General features: G+C 44.4%; 1 protein-coding gene across 1 annotated transcript in view; it reads left to right on the top strand.

The window, feature by feature from the left end:
* The first annotated feature begins 10,329 nt into the window (after positions 1 to 10,329).
* UBE2N (ubiquitin conjugating enzyme E2 N) overlaps positions 10,330 to 22,147 on the top strand; it is a 56,231-nt gene continuing 44,413 nt past the window's right edge. The window contains exon 1 of the mRNA XM_082253364.1: positions 10,330 to 10,374. Within this exon, the coding sequence (XP_082109490.1) occupies positions 10,345 to 10,374 (30 nt within the window). The 5' untranslated portion in view covers positions 10,330 to 10,344. The remainder of the gene's footprint in view (positions 10,375 to 22,147) is intronic.

The raw sequence follows: 22,147 nt of genomic DNA on the forward strand, positions 1-22,147 counted from the left end.
GTGAGACTTAAAGTTGGAGGACACAGCTGCGACGGAGGAGCAGGTTTCCTTTGGCACTCACAAGCAATCCAGAGCAGCAAAGATGTTCCCTTTCCTCTCCTAGTTTGACAGAATTGTCACTAAAGAGTGGGGACGACCAAAGCGTCCCCTTGGGGTCCCTAAGCGAGTTGCTAGGCGATACCCCATATGAGGAGTCCCCCGATTTTCACCATAGCAGTCTGCGACCAGACTTCTAAAAAGGCCTGACTGATCTTCCCTTTCAAGGAGATCGCCTGTTTGGTGCTACCCTGGATGACATCATTAAAGGTCTCGGGGGGGGGGGGGGAGAGTACCTTTCTTCTGCAGGCTACTAAGAGCAAGGACCTTCGTCGTAGATGTAGGCCCTCCTTCTCGGCTCATAAGAAGTTTTTTCGTCCCTTGGGGTCGACTGACAAGGGATCGAAGCCCTTCAGGGCCTCCTCTGGAGGATCCAAGTGAACTTGGTCTGGCAAGTCAAGAGCGGGCTTCTCTAGACCCCTGGACAAGGCCCCTTCAGCAAGAAGGTGCGACCTCACCGGTATTTGGGGTGGGGGGACTTCTTCGCCAGTTCCCGGACCCACGGATCATACGGTCCGGCTACAAGATTGAGTTTCATTGTTACCCTCCGGTAAGGTTCTTCCTTCCAACGTGCGACAGTCCCGGTCCGCTTACAGGCTCTTTTTGGGGCAGTACAAGACCTTTTACTTCAAAGGGTGATTGTCCCGGTTTCCGACTTCAGAACGTTTTCAGGGGTTTTTGCTCAAACCTGTTTACAGTCCCTAGGAAGGAAGGCAAGGTGCGTCCAATTCTGGACCTCCAGGCGTTGAACTGCTTTGTGTGGGTGCAGAAGTTCAAAGTCTTTCGCACGGTGGTGGCTTCCCTGCATCAGAGGGGTTTTCTTGCCTCCATCAACATCATGGACACTTACCTTCACATTCCAATATGTGTCGGTCACCAGCGCTTCCTCCGCTTTGCCGTGGGAGAGGAGCATTATCAGTTTGTGGCATTACCCTTTGGTCTCGCCTTTGCTCCTCAGGTCTTCACAAAAGTGTTGGCCCCGGTGCTAGCATTGGGATCGCTGTACTGGGCTACTTGGACTACCTCCTCCTGCAAGCAGAGTCTCCTACTGCTTCAAAATTTTTTTAGTCCTTGGTGCCCAGGGCTGTCAGCTTCCACATCCCATCGGCAGTGTCTTCATCAAATGGTGGGAGATTATCTAGGGGTGGAAACAGCTATGGAAAACTTTCCAGTTGACGATCCACTGGGTTACTGGTTCATGATGAGACTAGACCACTAGTCAGAACTTGCCCAGTATGCAATAGAGCCGCTGGGCTGCCCTGCATCCAGTGCTCTTTCTGAACAGGCATTCAGTACTGCCGTTGGTTTTGTGACAGATAAGATAGTGCGTCTGTCCACAGACTCCATGGACCAGCTGACATTTATCAAAATAAATCAGTCCTGGATTAGCAGCAGCTATCAAGCCCCTGATGCCGATGTTGCTATTAAGTACTTTCTGGATCTTGAATCCCTGAAAGACTGTCTAGGCTACCTAGCTTTGTGGGTGTTGATTTCATCTGGAAGAATTTTTTTTTGGTGTAGGTTTCATGGGCACAATTAACACCCAAGGACCAATTTTTCGCACCTTTTTGACAAGTACATATCATTAAACTTTTGATAGCAAGGCCAATTTTTGTTTTCATCAAGAGTACCTGTATAGGGCTACAGTGTGAAGGCACCACCTACACTCAAAGACCCATTTTTACGCACCTATTTGACAGGTGTATATCATTGCAAATTTTGACAGCAAGGCCAATTCTTGCTTTCATCAAGAGTACCTGTATAGAGTTACTTTGTAAAGGCACCACCGACACCCAAAGACCAATTTTTCCATAACTGTTACTTCTATCCAAAGTCTGCGAAAGAGACACCAGATTTTATCCAAAAAAATCTCTAATCTTGTTCTGAGTGCACTAAATTGTGGCCTCATCATACAGACTGGCTCCTCAAGCCGTTGTTTATAAAATATAGAAAGCTTGAATGGAAAATGTTATTTTTGTTGGCTTTATAAATGTCATTATTGCTGCAGCAGGCTCTATACACAGTACAGACGTTCCACTTAACAGGCAGACTAAAGGGGATGCCCCAGGCACTATATTGAAAGGAATTTTTCATTTTTATTGTTATTTCTCATTTTGATGGTTTCACTTTAAACATCAGTAAATCACTGCTCATTTAAAAATTATGTTTTTTACAAACTTTTTTTTTCATTGATATATGTCCCCCAGGGCAGTACCTGGATTTCCATAACCATTGTATGCCCAAATACTTGCATATAAGCCTCCAAAATGGGCACTTTTGATTTTTCCAGTTCCGGTCCCATAGACTTCAAAGGGGTTAGATTTCAGTTTGCGGATGTTCTAAAGTTCTGCCGCGAACCGAACAGGGGACGTTCGGCCCATCTCTATTAACTACAAATACCGACAGCCTTTGTGGCTGTTGGCTTGTAGTTCTCAATGAATTGCCAGGGCACTGTTGATTGCTCTAGGTAGTTCATTGAGCTTCCTGTCATTCCGTAACCCCCTGCCGTATTGGAGGTACGGGCAGACGGCTACATAAACAGTCTGCAGGACCGTGGCATTACACCCACAATCTGCTGATTGTGGGTGCAATGCTTTACAGACTCCTAACAAAAAATAAATAAATGTGTATCTTTTTTCACCTGTAAACAAATGTGCATTTATTAATTAATTTATATTTTTGTAAAGGTGAACTTCAAGTGGAAGGGATTCAACAGCATTGACGACAAGCAGAAACAAACAGTCCAGCTGGAGCTATGCTTTAAAGTAGAACTATAGGCAAATCTTTACTTTTTGGATAGAGTAAGGGAGGGTTTTAACCCCTGTCAGTTTATTTTTTGCCATCTGCATCCCATTGGGGAGATTTCTCTTCACTTCCTGTCCCATAGCCAAAACAGGAAGTGAGGAGATCCGTGCAAATTAAGAGAATTTCTTCAGGACCCCCAGGTCACCAGAACTAGTGTCCCTATTGAAGTTTTCCCCTCTCTTACTTTTCTATGGACAACTCAAATTTAGTGTTCCTAAAAGATGGTAGCCATCTCCAACTTCTCATTGAGGCCGAACTGGGGGAAAGGGTGTCAAGATTATATATCCAGGTCTCCCTCTGACATAGTTTATGGAAGCGTTCCATAAACTATGTCAGAAAAAAAAGAGAGATTGTCTGTATGTCTGTATTATATTTGGAAATGTATTGAATATACTTATGTAAATCATGGAATATGTTACTATTACTACTTTTAATAAATTTGTACTTTATTAAGTGGCCTGCCTCATTTAAAGTCCCATGACTATTGCAATGTGTTTGTATGTATAATTAGGGATGGAGGCATGAGTCTTTGTATGCTTCAGCTCGTATCTTTCTTTTTGATGTATTAATTGGTTGGAAGACATGTATGCAACATTTATACCTTTTCCATGGTATTAAAGCGGAGTTCCGGTCACAAAATCGACCTAATCGATTTTGTGCCCATCCGCTTGCTCTTCTTCACCTGAAAAGGAATTGGATAGTTAGGGTTATTTTTTTTTTTTACTCACCTTGTATTTGTAGAAAGAAATACTCACCTATTCTCCACTTCCTCCCTCTGTGGCCGCGGCCCGCGCCGTCACTTCCGGTTTGCAATGATTCCTGGGAGCTGAACGTCATCGCTCCCAGGAATCAATGCGACAGCACCGGCCCCGCTCGTCACTTCCGGTGCGACGCCGCATTCCCTGCTAAACAGCTTCTGGGCATGCCCAGAAGCTGTGTAGGAATGCGGCGCCGCACCGGAAGTGACGAGAGTGGCCGGTGCAGGCGCATTCTGGGAGAAGAAGACACGGAAGAGGACGCAGAAGAGGATCGCGCTGGCTTCAGGTGCCCACAACAGAGATGGCAACGCTGTAGAAGAAATTTTATAAGTGAGTATTTCTTCTTGCAGGTAAGTGCGAACCGGGACAGATCAGAGGCTAGCCATTGTGGAATGTACTAGCCCTGACTGTCCCGGGGGTATGTTCATTGAAAAAATGTTTTTGTGCCCGGAACTCCGCTTTAATAAATCCCACTTTAGTAGTCCTTATCTACATATGGGAGATTCTCTTCATTATTTTTCAGTTTCTGTTATTATCATTACCATTTGGCTCAGGTAAGGGGTGGGGCTTCTTTGGGCCTTCATGTCCTGGGGTTGCGATGCGCTGTCTGATGCCTCATCTCTATTCCTGTCTCTGATACATCCGGGGTGGGTCTGTCTCGCTGTGCAATGGCGTCATGCACTTGCGCCCGACCCACAACGCCGCCTGACGTTTTTTGTCGGGCGTTTTTCCATCTGACGCTGGTGGGAGGGTCCGAGTGAACCCATTTCCAATGCACGCGATGGATGTGGGATTGTCTTATACCGTTTCCCTTCCTCCGTTCGGCGTCTGCATGACACTGGCGGGGACCCACCCCGTGGCCACTGGGCTATTAAGCCGTTCACAGACAGGACCTTAATTCACATATCTGTCCGACACTTGATATACTGGGATCACTTCTATGAACTTGGAATACCATAGACAAGATTTTTTGAGGGGCTATATCTATTTTTACTGGATTCACATTTCACTCACTCCTGAGCAATCATACTTTAATTGATTTGGCACATGACTACGGACTTTTTCTTTCCTTCCTCCTCTGTTCAATTTATTCACACACCTTTCTCCACAATTATACTTTGGAGTCTTTTCTTGAGGATTTACAAGACACACAACTCTGATATTATTAGGAAAAAATAAATGATCAGGCGCCCAGGACACCAAAGGTAGGTAACCAATTATTAGTGGGGTAAAGTGCTGCTAATTAATTGCAGGTGATCTGCATAAAAGTGATATGAAAATAGCAATCAGCGCAATTCCCTAGTAATCCTCTGCTAATGTGAACCAAAGATCCATATTATAATTTGATATGTCTCCAAAATTGGGTGTAACAATATCCAAACTTAGAAAATATGTGAGAATTCTATGTGTGTCAAATGTCTATAAATTAATTATTTTTTAAAAAGTGCTAAGTGCCATCAAATAGATACATTCTTATATATGCATGAGCAAGTGCAAAACAGTGCAAATAAAATCAATTAATGTATAAGAACATTGACCAGCTTCCTGGAAAATGTATGTAAAGTGCCTAAACTCTTTTAAAAATAATTTAAAAAGTCCACAGTTCATCAAAAGAGGTCTTTATAAAGAGCAAGGTGCCAGTGCAGGAATAGTGCAAAAAAGGTGCCAGAAATCCACATATAATAAGTGCCTTCAGTGCACATTCGTGAGGATCCCACCATCCGTGTATTAAAGGTCTCACTAAATAAACTCACCAGTGAATAAGCTGGTATTGTCCAGCAAACACGCTTTGCCGCTCCCGGAAGACATCAATAGACGAAACTAGTAGGGCTAGGGTTCTGGATGCCGAAAGCAACACCGCACTGAACACACACACGCTCACGGCTTCTACTGCATTTACTTTATTAAATTTCCCTATGTCAGCTCTTTTTTTTTAACATATGTCTGTATTATATTTGGAAATGGATTAAATATACTTATGTAAATCAAGGAATGTGTTACTATTACTACTTTTAATAAATTTGTACTTTATCAAGTAACCTGCCTCATTTAAAGTTCCATGACCATTGCAATGTGTTCGTACATAAACTATGTCAGTGGAAGACCTTCTGGATTCATAATCTTGACAAAAAACTAAACCAAAAAATAAGTTGCACAAAAAGTGTCACCAAATAGTAAAAAAAAAATAATTTCTCAGTGACAGCCTCACATAAACATTATGCATATTAATATTACTAAAAAGGTGTTGAGCTGACAATCTAAAGTGCATTAATTCATAACAATTATTCAATCAAGTAAAATACACACATATATATATATATATATATATATATATATAAAACTGTAAATAAGAAAGTGTTAAAAAAAATTCATAAATAATCCAGTAAATTTATCAGAAGAAAAGAAGAGAAGTGCTCTTGTGCAAAAAGTTAATTTATGTTTGTGTATCAACAAAAATCTATATTTCAATGTAGATAGCAAAATCTTTGCACTAAAAAGTGCACATCCAACTCTCAAACCACTTACCAGCTACTCTGACCCCATGATGGGGGTCTGGCTGCACTTTATCCCAGTATCCCCATGGGATGGATGGATATCAGGAGCCAAGATTCAAGGGTGGATTACCATACAACCAGGATGTTCAACAGTGGGATTACGTAAAGGGTAACTCCACTTTTGTGGGGGGGGGGGGGGGAATAGCAAATAAAATAATAATAATATAGCGTACACAATTGTGACACAAGTCATATTGTAATTGAATGTTATTAAAAATGACCTTTCCTTTTCAATCTGCAGCCACTGTAATTTTCTGGAAATGCAATATGGCTACCTGGAGGTGTTCTATACACAGAATGTGTACTGACCGCACCCCAGAAACATCATTTCCTGCTTGTGTGATTGACTCACTGCTTTTCCCAGAAGTCTGCCTAAGATACAAGTCAGATTTCAGGTATTTACTGCAATAAAAATTTATTTTTTTGTGAGATACTCCCAATAGGAACACATCTAAATGGATGCAGACCCAGCAGATTTCTCCATTAGTGCCCTCCAGCTGATTGATAATTATGAAACCACGCCCCTTAGACTCACTCAGCACAGAGGAACAAACAGTGATTTCTTCAGAATAACAAAACGTAGGAATCTGCAACAAGGTTGTTTAAAATCCTTGCAATGTACATAGATCACCCAGGTTGGAATGTTTTTTTTTCTCAACGAAAGTGGAGTTAAGCTTTAAAGTTACCCTACAAAAAAGAAAAAAGGATGCTGTTCTCTTAAATCATGTTGTGCAGCATAGTGCCTGTGCTGTGTAATTTGCCCCCCCCCCTCCGTATCAGCTGAAATACCTGGCTGATCCTGCCTGGTTCTGCCCCCCCCCCCCCATAAACTGACCACGGTTATTCATGGCTGCTGGTTCCTGACATCGTGGTCAGTTTACTTGCCTCCGTCAACCGCAGCTCTCCTCTCTGTTCCCCTTTGTCCTTCTCTCCCCCTTCCCCCCAACCTGCCTGTCAGCTTCATCCACTCCACAATCCTCCCCTCCTACTGTTCTCATATCTATAGTACAAGCATGTAATCAACTCTGTTATATAATGCTATGTGTCCCTATGCCTGTGCTGTATAAAAAAGATGCTGATTATACCTTATATCAGGGCGTCTCCCGATGCTCACATCACTCCTCAGATCTCTCTCCTCTCCTCCTGATGTCAGCGGCAGTGCTCAGCCCCGCCAGCTATCGCCATCAGTAGTCAGGCAGAAGAGAGAGCTGAGGAGTCACGTGAGCGCCAGAAGATGCTCTGATATAAGGTATAAATAGCATTTTTTTTTATACAGCACAGGCACAGGAACACATAGCGTTATACACCAGAGGGGATTGCATGCGTATACAATAGTGGGAACACTTTCAGTAAAACAACTCATAACCCAGCTACTGACAATCATTCTCATAGACATTGTCCCTCACAGTGAGTCCAGGGTAGATCTTGTAATGCAGGTGAACAGCTTGAGGGATCCAAGGCTGAGTACGAAGTGCCACTCCACTGGGAAAGCAGTCCTCCACAGTAGCTGGATCTTTTAGAGAAGCTGTGTAACATTAGGATGCTGCCCAGCTGACACATATTTTTGGTAAAAAAAATCCCAATAAGCGTATATTGATTGGTTTGCAAAAATGTTATAGCATCTACAAACTAAAGGATATTTTAAACTATTTTTCTTTTTTTTTGTTACTAGTAATGATGGCAATTAGCGACTTTAGCAGGACTGCAATATTGCAGTGGACATTCTGACACTAACTGACGCTTTTTGGGGACCAGTGACACTGATACATTAATCAGTGCTAAAAAATTTAACACTGTGCTGACACTGGCTGGGAAGGGGTTAACATCAGGGGCAATCAAAGGGTTACCTGTGCTTAGCGAGTGAATATGTGTATTGTGGGAGGTGTTTTTACTAGGGGAAGGCATGGATCCATGTCCTTGCTTTGCAGGAACACGGGATCAATGCCTTCCCTACTGACAGAATGGCGATCTGCCTTATTTACATAGGCAGACCGCTGTTCTGACTATTGGCGGGTGCTGGCAGACATTGAATCGATGGTACTCACCGCTGAACTCCCACTGTGTGAATTACATGCGGTTTCTCTAGGGTGCAATTTGAGCCATTGATGTGTATATCTCAAATCGTACCGCATTCGTACCAAACTCCTGCAGGACCCTTTTTTGTCCACACCAGAATCGGATTGCATGGGTGGTCACACCTATGTGCTCCGATTCTGCAAATCGCACTGCGTTTTGCAAACCAATTGCGGGGTGTCGTTAAATTAACATACATTTCGCAATCAGTTCGCATGAACAGGTTACGCTTTTGATGTGGTGCAGAATTTGCAGCGAATTTGCACTGCATCTAGTGTGAGCCAAGCCTAAAACTGCTATAAGGAGGACCTGAAGCGGTTAAAGAATAACTCCGGGAACTTTTTTTATTTTCCCATGCACTTGGGCTGTGTCCACACTTTACGGAATAACTGTTTGTTTTCGTGTAGGGGACTGCAAAGTGGAGATATTGCTATCCTCCCCCGCAAGCTAGCGGTCTTGTGAATGGACTGTTCCTGCCGTCATAGCGCCCATAGACCGCTGTTTTGCTGAAAACTTCAACCCCCCAAAATCTCCAACCACGTCACTTCCGGTGACTCTCCAGCAGCAATATATAGAGGTTTGGACGAGTTGGTGTTTCACAGAACACCAGCAGTGTATACACTACGCTACATGATGAGTTGGCTGTTTTGACGGAACACCGGGTAAGGAAGAAAAAAGAGATGGCCGAGGACCATCTGGTTCTCGCTTGCCTCTGAGGCGGCCATGTTGTGGGTTAGTAGCGGGTGGACTAAGAATGTCCACTCATTATAGCGTGTATTGTAGTGTATACGCTGCCTGTGTTCTGTGAAAACACAAATTCATCCAAATCTCCAATTACTGCTGCTGAAGAATCACCGGAAGTGTCGTGGTTGGGGATTTTGGCAAGTTGGAATTTTTCGGCAGAACACCAGCTCTGGACGTGAGGACGACAGTCTACCACTGGACATGGGGGAGCACGGTTTTCCGGAGGATCAAGGACCGGGTAAGTACAGCTTTCCCTTGCGCCCCTCGAAAAAATGAGCAGTTAACCCAAGCAGTGTGGGCAGAAGCCCACTGCATGGGAGAATAACATTTTTTAATGGAATTCTTTAGTATTAATAAAAAAAAAAAATCTAGCATTTACAAGCACTTTAACCTCTTCAGCCAGCCCTTTAAGAGGTTTGCTATGTTGGTAGGCGGCGCTTACAGACATATGTGACTCCCGTGATTGGCTGTCACATGATCGGAAAACTCCCAATCGCAAGGAGCGGTTGGGAGTTTTCCGTGAGCTATCGGTCGCTCTCAGCACAGCTGGCGCTACTGCGCGCAAATATGGCGCCAAGGCCCGGCTGCATATTTGCGTGCCCTTGGCGCCAAGGGGTTAAAAATGATATATAATTCATTTGGACATACTTGCCAACTGTCCCTTTTTTCCTGGGACAGTCCCTGCAAATAGGAGCCTGTCCCAGGTAATTTATATTGTCCCTTGAAGCGCCTGTTAATCAGACTCCCCATAAATGTTACGCAGAAGTAGTGCAGCTGAATGGGAGACTTATTCCAACTCTGCTACTGTGGCCTTAAGTTTGAAATTCCCTTTTTAATTTCCTGTAATTCTCTCTATATTGAGTAGACTCTATAATCTGATAAATAGGTGAGATTAATTCTGCAGAGTGGGAGGGGCTTCAGGGAAGTGGGTGTGGTAATAGATAGCTGTGCTGCAAAGTGTCCCTGGAATTTTTTTTTTTTAAATGTTGGCAACTATGTTTGGATAGAAGTCCTTGTCGGTCAAACTATCACAAGGCTGTAAGATATAAACTAGTCTGGACAGGAAGGGGGTGAAATATGCTGGTTCTCCCCGGCTCTTTGTAATAAGAATGAGCCTGCACTTTCGGGGCCTGGTTACATCATCATCAGCACGCTCTGCGGCAGCAGCTGGCGCCCAAAACTACTTTTCCCAGCATCCTCCAGGGCCGCCGTCATGACGTCTTCGGAAGCGGACGTCGGTCTCTCACTTGTGCGTGACAGGAGGATCCGGCGGCACGCAGAGAGAGTCGAGGCTGCATTCGCTATAAGATAAGATGGCCGGGCTTCCTCGCAGGATCGTTAAGGTAAAAGTGTGAATGAGGAGGGGGAAGTGAGCCGAGCGCTAGTCTCCCCGTACTGGGTGTCGCAAGCGCCATGGCGGGACCGTCCCGGCCAGCGTTTCCCTCCAATATGGCAGCCGCCGGGTGGCTTGGCGGCCTGCTCGCCGCTGCTGTGACTGGATTGTGAGGAGGAAGTTCGGACTGCAGTGTGAGGAGAGTGGGCGCTCCCCGTACTGTGGTGACCACGAGGCCGGACAGAGCAGCGCCATGCAAGGGCCATCTAGTCATTGAATGTGTGTGGGGGGCCACACCCACCCCCCGCCACAGACATCCCGCCCTCCATACAGCACCCAGGAGCCTAGCCAGTGCCGCATCTCCCACCCTCTGTCATCTCCTCTATGACCAGGACCTCCAATGATATCAATGTACACCACACTGATTCCTATAGAGGGCTTCACATCACTATTAACCCATTGTTCTCCTTCACCCCTTTATCATTTCCACTTATACAGCAATATTCTCCCCAATTCCTTCTGTCTGCTACCAGTGTGTATACCATTCATGTGCTACCCCAATCTCTTGTATACTGTATATGGAACTTAATGCGGAACGCCACCCAAAGGGAGTTCACTATTGGCACTTTTGAGGAGCAGGTACTCGCTTCACACTTCCACTCGGCAACAAAAGTTCTTCCTCCATCCCCCTTCAGTTTTCTGGGACGCTGACGGGTCCCAGAGGATTGCATCCACCATTGATAATGTGCAGCGCAACATGCGCAGTGGGCGCCCGGCTGTGAAGCCGCAAGCTGTCACAGCCGGGTGCCCAATGTAAAGATGCCGGCTCCGCCAAGGGAGGGTGAAGATGGCTGAGCTGAGTGCAGGACAGGCTGTTATTTTCTTTTGAAAGTCACCAGCTACAGTTGAGTCAGTAGCTGGTGACTTGTATTTTTTTTGACAGATGGCTGGAACTCCTCTTTAACCACCTCCAGCCCAAGCCAATTCTGGCATTCCTCTCCTACATGTTCAATGAAGTATTTTTTTTTGTTGGAAAACTACTCAGAACCTTCAAACATTATAAATGTTTATTTTTTAGCAGAGACCCTAGGGAATAAAATGGCAGTCGTTGCAATTTTTTTTTATGTCGAAAGTATTTGCGCAGCAATTTTTTCAAACGCAAAACAAAACGCTAAAGTTAGCCCAACTTTTTTGTATAATGTGAAAGATGATGTTACACCGAGTAAATAAATGCATATTATTTTTTAAAATTGTGCATAATTGTGCAATGGTGCCAAATTCGGTACTTAAAGGAGTTGTAAAGAAGGAAGTTTTTTTTTTTTTTTTTTTTATCTTAATGCATTCCATGAATTAAGATTAGCCTTCTGTGTGTAGCAGCCACCCCAGCACCCCCTTATACTTACCTGAGCCCCCACTGTCCAGCGATGTCCATGGAACTCTCACTCCTGATTGGCTGAGACACAGCAGCAGCTCCCGCTGCTGTCAGTCAGTTAGCCAATCAGGAGAGAGAGAGGGGGTGAGGCTGAGGCCGAACGTCAGTTCCGTGTCTGCATGGAGCTGCAGCTCGGCTCGGGTGCCCCCATAGCAATCTGCTTGCTGTGGAGGCACTTGAGAGGAGGGAGGGGCCAAGAGCAGCAAAGAGAAACCTCAGAAGAGGAGGATCTGGGCTGCTCTGTGCTAAACCAACTGCACAGGACAGGTAAGTATAACATGTTAATTAAAACAAAACAAAAAAAAACAAGACTTTAAAATCTCCATAGGCTACTGCTTTAAATAATTTTATAGGTTACCAGTTTAGAGTTAGAGGAGCGAACAGTCTTGCGCTAAAATTATTGCTCTATAGTTTGTGGCGATACCTCACATGTGTGGTTTAAACGCCATTTACGTATGCGGGCGTGACCTACATATGTGTTCGCTTCTGCATTCAGGGACAGGGGCCCTTTAAAATAATAATGTTTATTTTTACACTTTCCCTTTTACATTTTTTTTTCTCACTTTTATTCCTATTACAAGAAATGTAAACATCCCTTGTAATAGGAATAGGGAATGAGAGATCTGGGGTCAATAAGTTCCCACATCTCTCCTTTAGGCTGGATCTCAGGCTTTCCAGCTAAAACAAAACGACAGTGTTTACATCTGCCAGCACCGGAAGTGACGTCATGATGTCGCTCCTGCCCTCTGAAGGTAAAAGAGATGGCCGAGGACCATCTGGTTCTCGGTCAGCTCTATGGTGAACTGCCACCGGCCGATTCATTCTCCAGCTCCCCAATCACACATGCAAACCCGAGAGAAGCACCAGAGGGGACAGGGGGGAGAAACTGTCCCCTCCCGCTGGCTGTAAAAACAATCAAGCGGCTAAACTGCCGCTATGATTGTTTTTACATTGCAGGCAATCGCCGGTAGAAAAAACAATATCTGAATGATGCCTGCAGGTATTCAGATTTAACCACTTCCCCCAAATGAACGTACCTGTATGTCCTTGGGTTTCAGTGGTTATACAGGGATAGTAGTTGTATCATCCCGGAATCATTCTTTGCAGCCGGCTATTCTGTACAAGGCAGAAGTAATTAGCCATTCAGATCACTTCTGTGAGTGGCAGAAGGGGGTCTCACCCCCTGCCACCGCCTCCTTTCCCGGAGGCCTGAAGTGTTGCGGCCGGCGGCAATGGCTGCCCTATACAGAGAGGGGAACTGAGTAATTTGTCACTTCCGGTTCTGCCCCTATGTTTACCTGGCCATCAGCGGCCAGAGAAACAGCCGATCTAACCGATCTCGGTCTGTTCGGCTGCATGGGGGTCAGAGGAAAGATTTGGGGTCTAATAGGCCCCAAATCTCTCCAAAAGATGACCTGTCATGGCCCATGCTGTCATCCCTTGTGATAGCAATAAAATTAGTACAAAAGAAAGTGTGTTAAAAAAAAACATGCTTACGCGCAAATGCGAATGCATACGTTACTCCTGCACACACATGTAAACGGTAATTACACCACACATGGGAGGTATTGTCACGAACGTCAGTGAGAGCAATAATTCTAGACCTCCTGTGCAACTCTAAACTGGTAACCTGTCAAGGCATTTAAAGCGTCGCCTATAGAGAATTTTAAGCACTTTGTTTGCCGCCATTCCAGGGGCAGATGCTATTCTAAAGCGCGACCTATTGGGTATCTATTTACTTGGCGTAAAATCTTTCACATTATAAAAAAAAAAATTTGGCTAAGTACTGTTTTTTTTCCCAAACAAATTGTGTGTGACATAAAAAAAATTGCAACACACAGCATTTTATTCTATAGGGTCTCTGCTAAAAATATATATATATATATATATATATATATATATATATATATATATATATATATATATATAATGTTTGGGGGTTCAAAGTAATTTTCTAGCAAAAAAAGTAAATTTTTACATGTAGTAGCGAAGTGTCAGAACAGGCTCGGCAAGGAGGTGGTTAACCACTTAAAGCCCAGGGCCTCATATGATGTCCACCTAGGGTTAAGTGGTTAAACAGGAACTTGACTTTAACCACTTTACCACTAGAGCATTTTGCTGTCTTACGTCTGGGCCACTTTTTGCGATTCGGCGCTGTGCGACTTTAACTGACAATTGCGCGGTCGTGCGACGCCGTATCCAAACGAAATTTACATCCTTTTTTTCCCCACAAACAGAGCTTTCTTTTGGTGGTATTTGATTACCTGTGCGATTTTTACTTTTTGCGCTATAAACAAAAAAAGAGCGTTTATTTTGAGAAAATAACAATATTTTTCACATTTTTTTTATATGAAATTCCCCCCAAAAAAGATGTAAAAACCAATTTTTTTTTAAATTTTTGGCCAATTTGTTTTCTGCTACCTATGTTTGGTAAAAAAAATCGCAATAAGCGTATTTTGATTGGTTTGCGCAAAAGTTATTGCGTTTACTAACTAAGGGAAAGATTTTTGTCATTTTTGGTGTTTTTTTTTTTTAACGCATAATGGCGGCGATCTGCGATTTTTTTTTTTTTTTTTTTTGCGGGACTGCGACATTGCGGCGGACAGATCGGACCCTTGACTGACATTTTTGACACTTTTGGGGGTACCAGTGACATTATTGCAGTAATCAGTGCTATACATATGCACTGTTACTGTAAAAATGACACTGGCAGGGAAGGGGTTAACTTTATTGGAGAGGGAGGGGTTAATGTATGCCTGGTGCTTACTGACGTGTGGGGGGGGGGGGAGGTGACTTTGTGAGACAGGGACAGATCGGATGTCCAGCTATGCTGAACAGTCCGATCTGTCACTGAGGAGATCCGCCCGCTTGTGTTTACACAGGCGGGCGGATCTCCACACTAGATCCCCGACGATCGGGGCAGAGCAGTGGCGATCGCCGCTGCTCCTCCCCTGGCCCGACTCCCGCTGTGAATGAAAACAGCGGGAGCGCGCCGTCTACAGGGGAGGAGTCTGACGACGTAGGTCTACGTCGTCAGACGGGAACGAGCCACTTTGCCGCAGTACTATTACAGTACTTAGCGGTAAAGTGGTTAATGGTAACCCCCTTTTTCTGATCTACTGCAGGTGAGGTAAAATAACATACTCGCCTGCCCATCCAGCACTGTTCCCTGTCAAAATTGGCCAGATCATGCACTGTCGTCTTGTTTGTGATGTCATCAGGGGGTTGTTTGTCCTAGCAGCCGCCTTCCTGATGGTCCTGCATTGCGCTTGTGCTCTGGGATTATACATAGCCCCACGACCTCTTGGAATCCAGGATGTGGGTATCCCAGAAGGCTTCAGCTGAGGGAGGACATCATTCTGGCCTAGGAAAGAAAGGTTGCAGCACTGGCTACATTTTTTTTTTCGGTGTGCAATTTGCTGAAGGGAAGGAGCAGCCAGTTTAGGGGAACACAAAGTTTGGTTCCGTAATCGGGTGGCCTCCTGCGTTAGTTACATGTCCCATGATTCCTTGCACTCAGCCCATAATTTGTATACCTGTCTTGATAGAACAAGATCAGGGCATGGCAGCGTATCCACCCTATAGGTGTAAGTAACAGTGGCATACATTGTGCTGTAAAGACAAAGGGAATAGCAACAAAAGTACACAAGGTATGCTGTTACATATACGTGTCATCAAACACAGACTGCACACAAAAATTATTTTTAGGTATTTTAATAATTTTTAGGTATTTAGCAGCTTATATTTACTAAAATAACTGCATTTCCATGTTCTGTGGGAGACCGAAAATAGTGAATGCAGGGCGCTGGGTTTAGTAACACTTTAAAGTCACAGCTTCTTTGAAAAGGTTCCTGCACTACTTTGGTGCAACTGCCCCATAGAATGTGAAGTCGGATCAAAATCGCTGCAAAGTCACACTGGAAATCATGCGACTTTGGCAATGCGCTAAAGTAACTGGATCCTGAAAGGTGTACACTGCAAGTGCTGGGGAAAGAATTTTAACAAATGTATTATTTATTGGGGAATGTTTATTTTCTTGTTAGTATATAGCAGTCTTGTGACTTCTATCGGTGTGCAGCTGAGCACTGGTTAAAGCTTGTAGAAGGTAATAGTTTTCATTCTCCTCTGACTGTCCTATGAGGCCGCATGACCCCTGACCCCGTATGGACAGTGCTAATTGGCCCTGTGCCGATCACACACACCCTCCCAAAAAAAAAATAAAAACATTTCTAGCAATACACACTAAACTGAGCATGTACAGCAGGGGTTGGCAACCTATGGCTGACGAGCCAGACGTGGCTCTTTTGATGGCTGCATCTGGCTCGCAGACAAATAGGGTCTCCTGCTAGGAGTATATCATTATAAGCCCAGAGTCGAGTCCATGCCTGCGCGCTGCGGCCACACTGGTTACTAGTATGCCGCTTGGCGTCTAGCAACCAGTGATGTCAGTGTCACGTGACAGCGGGAGAGTGAGGGCAATGGTCAAATTCCTCCTCCGCTCCTAAATTTACTCCACCCACCACCGGCCACCTCCCTCTTCTCCAGGCCGCAGCGCAGGTTCAGCGTAGAGCTAAAGGGAAGTCCTGAAGCGACAGGTCAGTCAGTCAGACCCGTCAGTGTAAATATTTTGCATTCTGTGCTTCCTCTGTCTCAAGTAATTGCAAATTCTCTTTCAGAAAGAGTATTTGCATTTACTAAGTTGAGACAGGGAAGCGCAGAAAGCAAAAAATGATAGGCAAGCCTGCACCTTCTTCTTTTTTTTTTATATTTTTATTCACAGTTTACAGAGGTTCCCAATACCCTCACTGAAGAAATGCTGCAGGCCTGCAGCCGTATATACAGTAGAATTTTTTAATAACATTTCCCCAGACATTGACATTTTGGCACATATGGGCTACACATCCACTTTCTGTTTGTGCTAAGGTTATTCCTCCTTTCTATTGTCATGCCCTGCAAATCGCACTAGTGTGAACAGGGGAAGTCAATTTTAATATTTCAGCTCCTTTAACCACTTCAGCCCTGGAAGGTTTTACCCCCTTAATGACCAGGACATTTTGTGCAATTCATCACTGCGTTACTTAAATAAAGGTTCCCGACCCCTGAAATATAGTGTATGGCTTTCACAGAATTACATTTTAAAATATGTGGTGTTTGTGGCTCTCTCAGCCAAAAAGGTTCCTGACCCCTGATGTACAGAGTGCCCCCAAGGCTCTGTTTCTATGAGTAGATGGATTAGGGACTGTGGAAGAAGGGGGAGATCAGAGAAGACGTTTTACATAATGCAGAGGAGTACCTCTTAGGTTCCACAGCGAGTATAACAAGCATGCTTTATTGCATATATAGACTGATTTCACTGTTGTGGGCTTAGTAACACTTAACCAATTTAAATGGGTGCCAAAGAATGGGGTGCAACTTGTCATGCAACTTTGCTGTCCAAAGTCGCATGACATATCACACAAGTGTGAATGGAACCTTAATGCTGCTGGTTGCTGCCCTCTCTGTATTGTTTTCCTGAAATTCAGTCTTCACAGGAAAGAGGTATTTGTGGACAGTGCAGTATCCAGCCAGTCTGTTAGTCTGGAGAAGAGGAGCTTTTCCATCCTAAGCTATGGGACTGTGGGTTTCTATTGATACCCAGACCTGAAAATAAAATAAAAACCCTGTGCCCTTAACCCACAATGTAACTGTGGAAATATTTGATAAGCCGCAAAGAGGGCCCTGTGGTTTAACATGCGCTTCACCAGCTGCATGATGCCAGTTCCGCTACCCACGTGGATTGCGCACTAGCGGAGTAATGGAAAGTGAGAACGCGCTACTACAGCTCAGTGCCCAAAACAAGCAACGTCCGACAAGTGAAAACTTTTTGACGGCGCGCCAACTATACCTGCATGATTCATGCAGTCCTGGGGAGTAGAAGGAGGTTTATACTGTTCAGTGCTATGGAATGGTGAGAGCCTCTGGGCACCTTTGTTACTCCATCCCTCATGCATTTGATTTATCAGCTGCCTTTTAGTTCCACTGTGTTAACACAGCGGGTCAGGTGTATATACCCCAACAAGCTGATCCTATAAGCACTAGGACAGCACCCCAAGAGACCGATTAGCTTCTATACCATTTTTTACAAAACTTTAGGTGGCTACCTATGTCAGGACTAATGTCTAATAATTCCTTGCACTCCACATTATACATACTTGCCTGTGTGGCTACCCTCGGGCTCCATGGAGACCCTGCATGGCAGCATAGGCACCTTTATAGGTAAAAATAACAATGGCATAAATTCTGCTGCAAGGAAAGCCTAATAACAACTGCATGCACTCTACTGTAAACACAAATGGAAAAGCAACAATAAAAGTACACAAGGTATACTGATATATGCATACACATACAGCCATTGCCAAAAATATTGGCACCCCTGCATTTCTGTCAGATAAGCACTACTTAGCCCAGAAAATTGTTGCAGTTACAAATGTTTAGGCATTCTCATGTTTATTTCTTTTGTTTGTATTGGTATGACAGAAAAAAGTGGATAAACATCCAAATGTGATACATTCCACGCAAAGCTCCAAAAATGGACTAGACAAAATTTTTGGCCCCCCTCAATTTAATATTTGGTAGCACCCACCCTTGGAAAAAATAACTGAAATCAATCGCTTCCTGTAACAATCAGTGAATTTCTTACACCACTCTAATTGAATTTTCTACCACCCTTCTTTCGCCAACTGCTCCTGGTCTCTCAGATTGCAAGGGTTCCTTTTTTCCCAATTGCTGTTTTCAGATCTCTCCACAGGTGCTCTATGGCAGTGGTCCTCAACCCTGGTCCTCAGGGCCCACTAACAGGCCAGATTTGCAAGATAACGGAAATGCATCCCAGGTGATATCATTTGCTGCTCAGTGATTGCAGTACTCTAGTCTGCATCTCCCCAAGGTAATACTTAAAATCTGGCCTATTAGTGGGCCCTGATGACCGGAGTTGAGGACCACTGCTCTATGGGATTTAGATTTGGACTCCTTGCTGGCTAGTTCAGTACTTTCCAGCACTTTCTCTTAAACCATTTCTAGGTGCTTTTTGACACACGTTTTGTGTCATTGTCCTGCTGTAAGACCCATAACCTCTGACAGAGACCCAACTTTCTGACACCGGGCCCTACATTGCACCCCAGAATTCTTTGGTAGTTTTCAGATTTCGTAAAGCCATGTGCACAAGACATCCAGTGCCTGAAGGGTCAGTGAACCTCCATCATGTTTCAATGTAGGACCTGTATTCTTTTCTTTAAAGGCCTCATTTCTTTTTCTGAATACAGTAGAATGATGGGCTTTACCAAAAGCTGTAGTTTTGTTTAGTCTGTCCACAGCACATTCCCCCAAAAGGATTTTGGCTTCCTCCGGGTAAATTTTGGCAAACTACAATCTGGCTTTTTATGTATGTGTCAGCAGTGGCATACTTCTCAGTGTCCTACCATAGCATCCCTTTTCAGATGGTGGAGTATTGTGGAAGCGGTCACAGTTGTACCCTGTGCCTGAAGGTCAGCTTGAATTTGTTTGGAAGTTGATCAATTTTTCATTATCCATGTCCAGGTAGTTCAGCTACAGTGCCATGGGCTGTAAACTTCTTGACAATGTTGCACACGGTGGACACGGGAACATTAAGATCGTGGAGATGGACTTGTAACCTTGAGATTGTCCATGCTTTTCCACAGTTTCTGTTCTCAAATCCTCAGACAATTCTTTGCTGCTCTTTTTCACACAGACAACAGAAAGGTTGAGTACATTTTTCACCATTTTAACCAATTGCCTGTGTGATTTCTATTTTGTCAGCACCTGTTAATTGATACAGGTGAATTTAATTACAAATTACAAGAGCATCACAAACTTGAATGCAATTATTTCCTAAAATTTTAGGAAGATGCCAATAATTTTATCCAGTTCATTTTTGGAGTTTTGCATGGAATGTGTCGGATTTGGCTTTTTGGTTCTCCTTCTTCCTTTTTTTTTTTTTTCTGTGTTATACCAATGCAAAGAAAAGAAATAAACATGTGAAGGCCTAAACATTTGTAATTGCAACAATATTCTGGGCGAAGTGGTTAGGGATGCACCGAATAATCGGCGGCCGAACATTATTCGGCCGAAAATAGAAAAAATAGCACTTTCGGTGTACGGCCGAATAAGTCAAAAGGCCGAATAATTTTGTGCCGAATAATAGGGCTGAACGATAGTCGATATGATATTGACTATCGTTCTGTGGCCGTAGGCAATATTCATATCGCCGAGGTCACGATATTTACAGGGGGAAGGGACTCGGAGGAGGACAGGAGGACTCACAGACTTCCGTGTTAGGCAGGGGAAGCCGGGACACTTCAGCGGTGAGCATACATACATTACTCACTCGTGCACTGCAGCCCGCCCCACACATTCAGTGAGTCTTACTCTCCTCCCTAGTTTTTTCAATGGCACATTCAGGAAGCCAATCACGCCGTGATTAGCTGCACAGCGAACCAATCACGCGTGCCTGCACACCTGATTGGTTCCGCTGTGCCGCTACTCACGGCGTGATTGGCTTCCTGAATGTGCCATTGAAAAAACTAGGGAGGAGAGTAAGACTCACTGAATGTGTGGGGCGGGCTGCAGTGCACGAGTGAGTAATGTATGTATGCGGCTGTGCTCCTTTCCAGGCTACTACTACCACCACTATGAGAGACTGTCTGTCACTGTATAATCTGATCGAGTCCACACTAACACTGACTGACTGTCACTGAGTAATTGATGTTACCACATTAACCCTGACCTGCCCTGTATCTGCAATTAAAATTTACAAGGCTGCCTGCATGCTTACTGATTTCCATTCCCAGCATCCTTCCCAATCCCTACAGTGTCACTAACATTAACCCTATGGTACAAGGCTGCAGTGTGCACTGAATCCCATTCCCTACAGTAACATTTAGGGAGAGAGAGAGAGAGAGGACGAGAGAGAGAGAGAGAGAGGACGAGAGAGAGAGAGAGAGTGAGAGGACAAGAGAGAGAGAGAGAGACACACGAGAGGACAAGAGAGAGGACAAAAAATTGGCAAAATAAATGGAAAAAATGCAAAACACCGCGTTCGGTATTCGGCCTTCGGCCAAACATTTTATTATTATTCGGCTTCGGCCAAGAATTTCATTTCGGTGCATCCCTAGAAGTGGTGCATTATCTGACAGAAATGCAGGGGTGCCAATATTTTTGGCCGTGTATGTATATACACACTCACACCAAGGTTTAAATTGGTAGTAAATGCTTTTATCTTTTACCTACAGGTACGTCTATAATGAGGCTTACCTGTAGGTACTGTAAGTATCTAACTGTGCACCATTTAGGAGATGTTTACATTTAGGCCTCATGCACACAGGGCTTTTTTACAGCTGCTTTTAGGAGCGTCAGGTTTTTTTTATTTTTTTGCAGCTTAAAAACGCCCTTCCATGTTGTATTATGACCTCATGCACACAGACATTTTGAAGCTGTAAGTGGCATAGGCGTTTTCAAGCTGCAAACATAAACCTAGGACTAGTTAGTTCTGAGAACCGGGGTTACAGCTTTAAAAATGTCTGACGCTACTAAAGGCTGCTTAATGTTGCTTACACAGAGTTAATCAGCGTCTTTTTTTTTTTTTTTTTTTTTCTATGTTAAAATCAATGGTTCCCTATGGGAGCCCATTGATTTGAATGGAAGTTGCATCCAAGTTGGATCATGATGATCTGACTTGTGGAGTGACTTGCGCTCTGAGGATCTTGAGGGGGAACTCCATGCCAAAATAGAAAAAAATGACGTTGGGGTCCTCCCCAGGTTCCATACCAGGCCTTTTTGGTCTGGTATGGATTTTGAGGGGAACCCCCACACAAAAGAAACTGTGTATTGTGTGAGTGTACCCCCCCCCCCCCCCCACCCCACCAAAATACATGCTAGACCCTTATCCGAGCATGCAGCTGGCAGGTCAGGAGAGAGGAGGGTACGAGCGAGCGGCCCCACCAACCTCCTGAACCATACCAGGCCACACGCCCTCAACAAGAGGAGGTCGGTGCTTTGAGCACCTTGTCCCCATGTTGATGGGGACAAGGGTCTCCTCCCAACAACCCTGGGCGGTGGTTGTGGGGGGTCTGGGCTATGGTATGGTAATGGGTATGGGGTACATTGTACCCCTACCCATTCACCCCAAAAAAGACAGGGCAGTGTAACTAATGATGGTTTTGAGAAGTCCTTTATTAAAAATCTTCTGTGTGTCTTCGCTGCCGACCCGGTCCTCTACCGACGATGTCTCCTGTGATTATGCCGGCTCCGTGGCTTCTTTATATAGCCGTGGGGTGTGGCCATCAGGTGACGTCAC

This window comes from Pelophylax lessonae, assembly GCF_965119305.1.
Source record: "Pelophylax lessonae genome assembly, chromosome: 4".
NCBI classification, from domain to species: domain Eukaryota; kingdom Metazoa; phylum Chordata; class Amphibia; order Anura; family Ranidae; genus Pelophylax; species Pelophylax lessonae.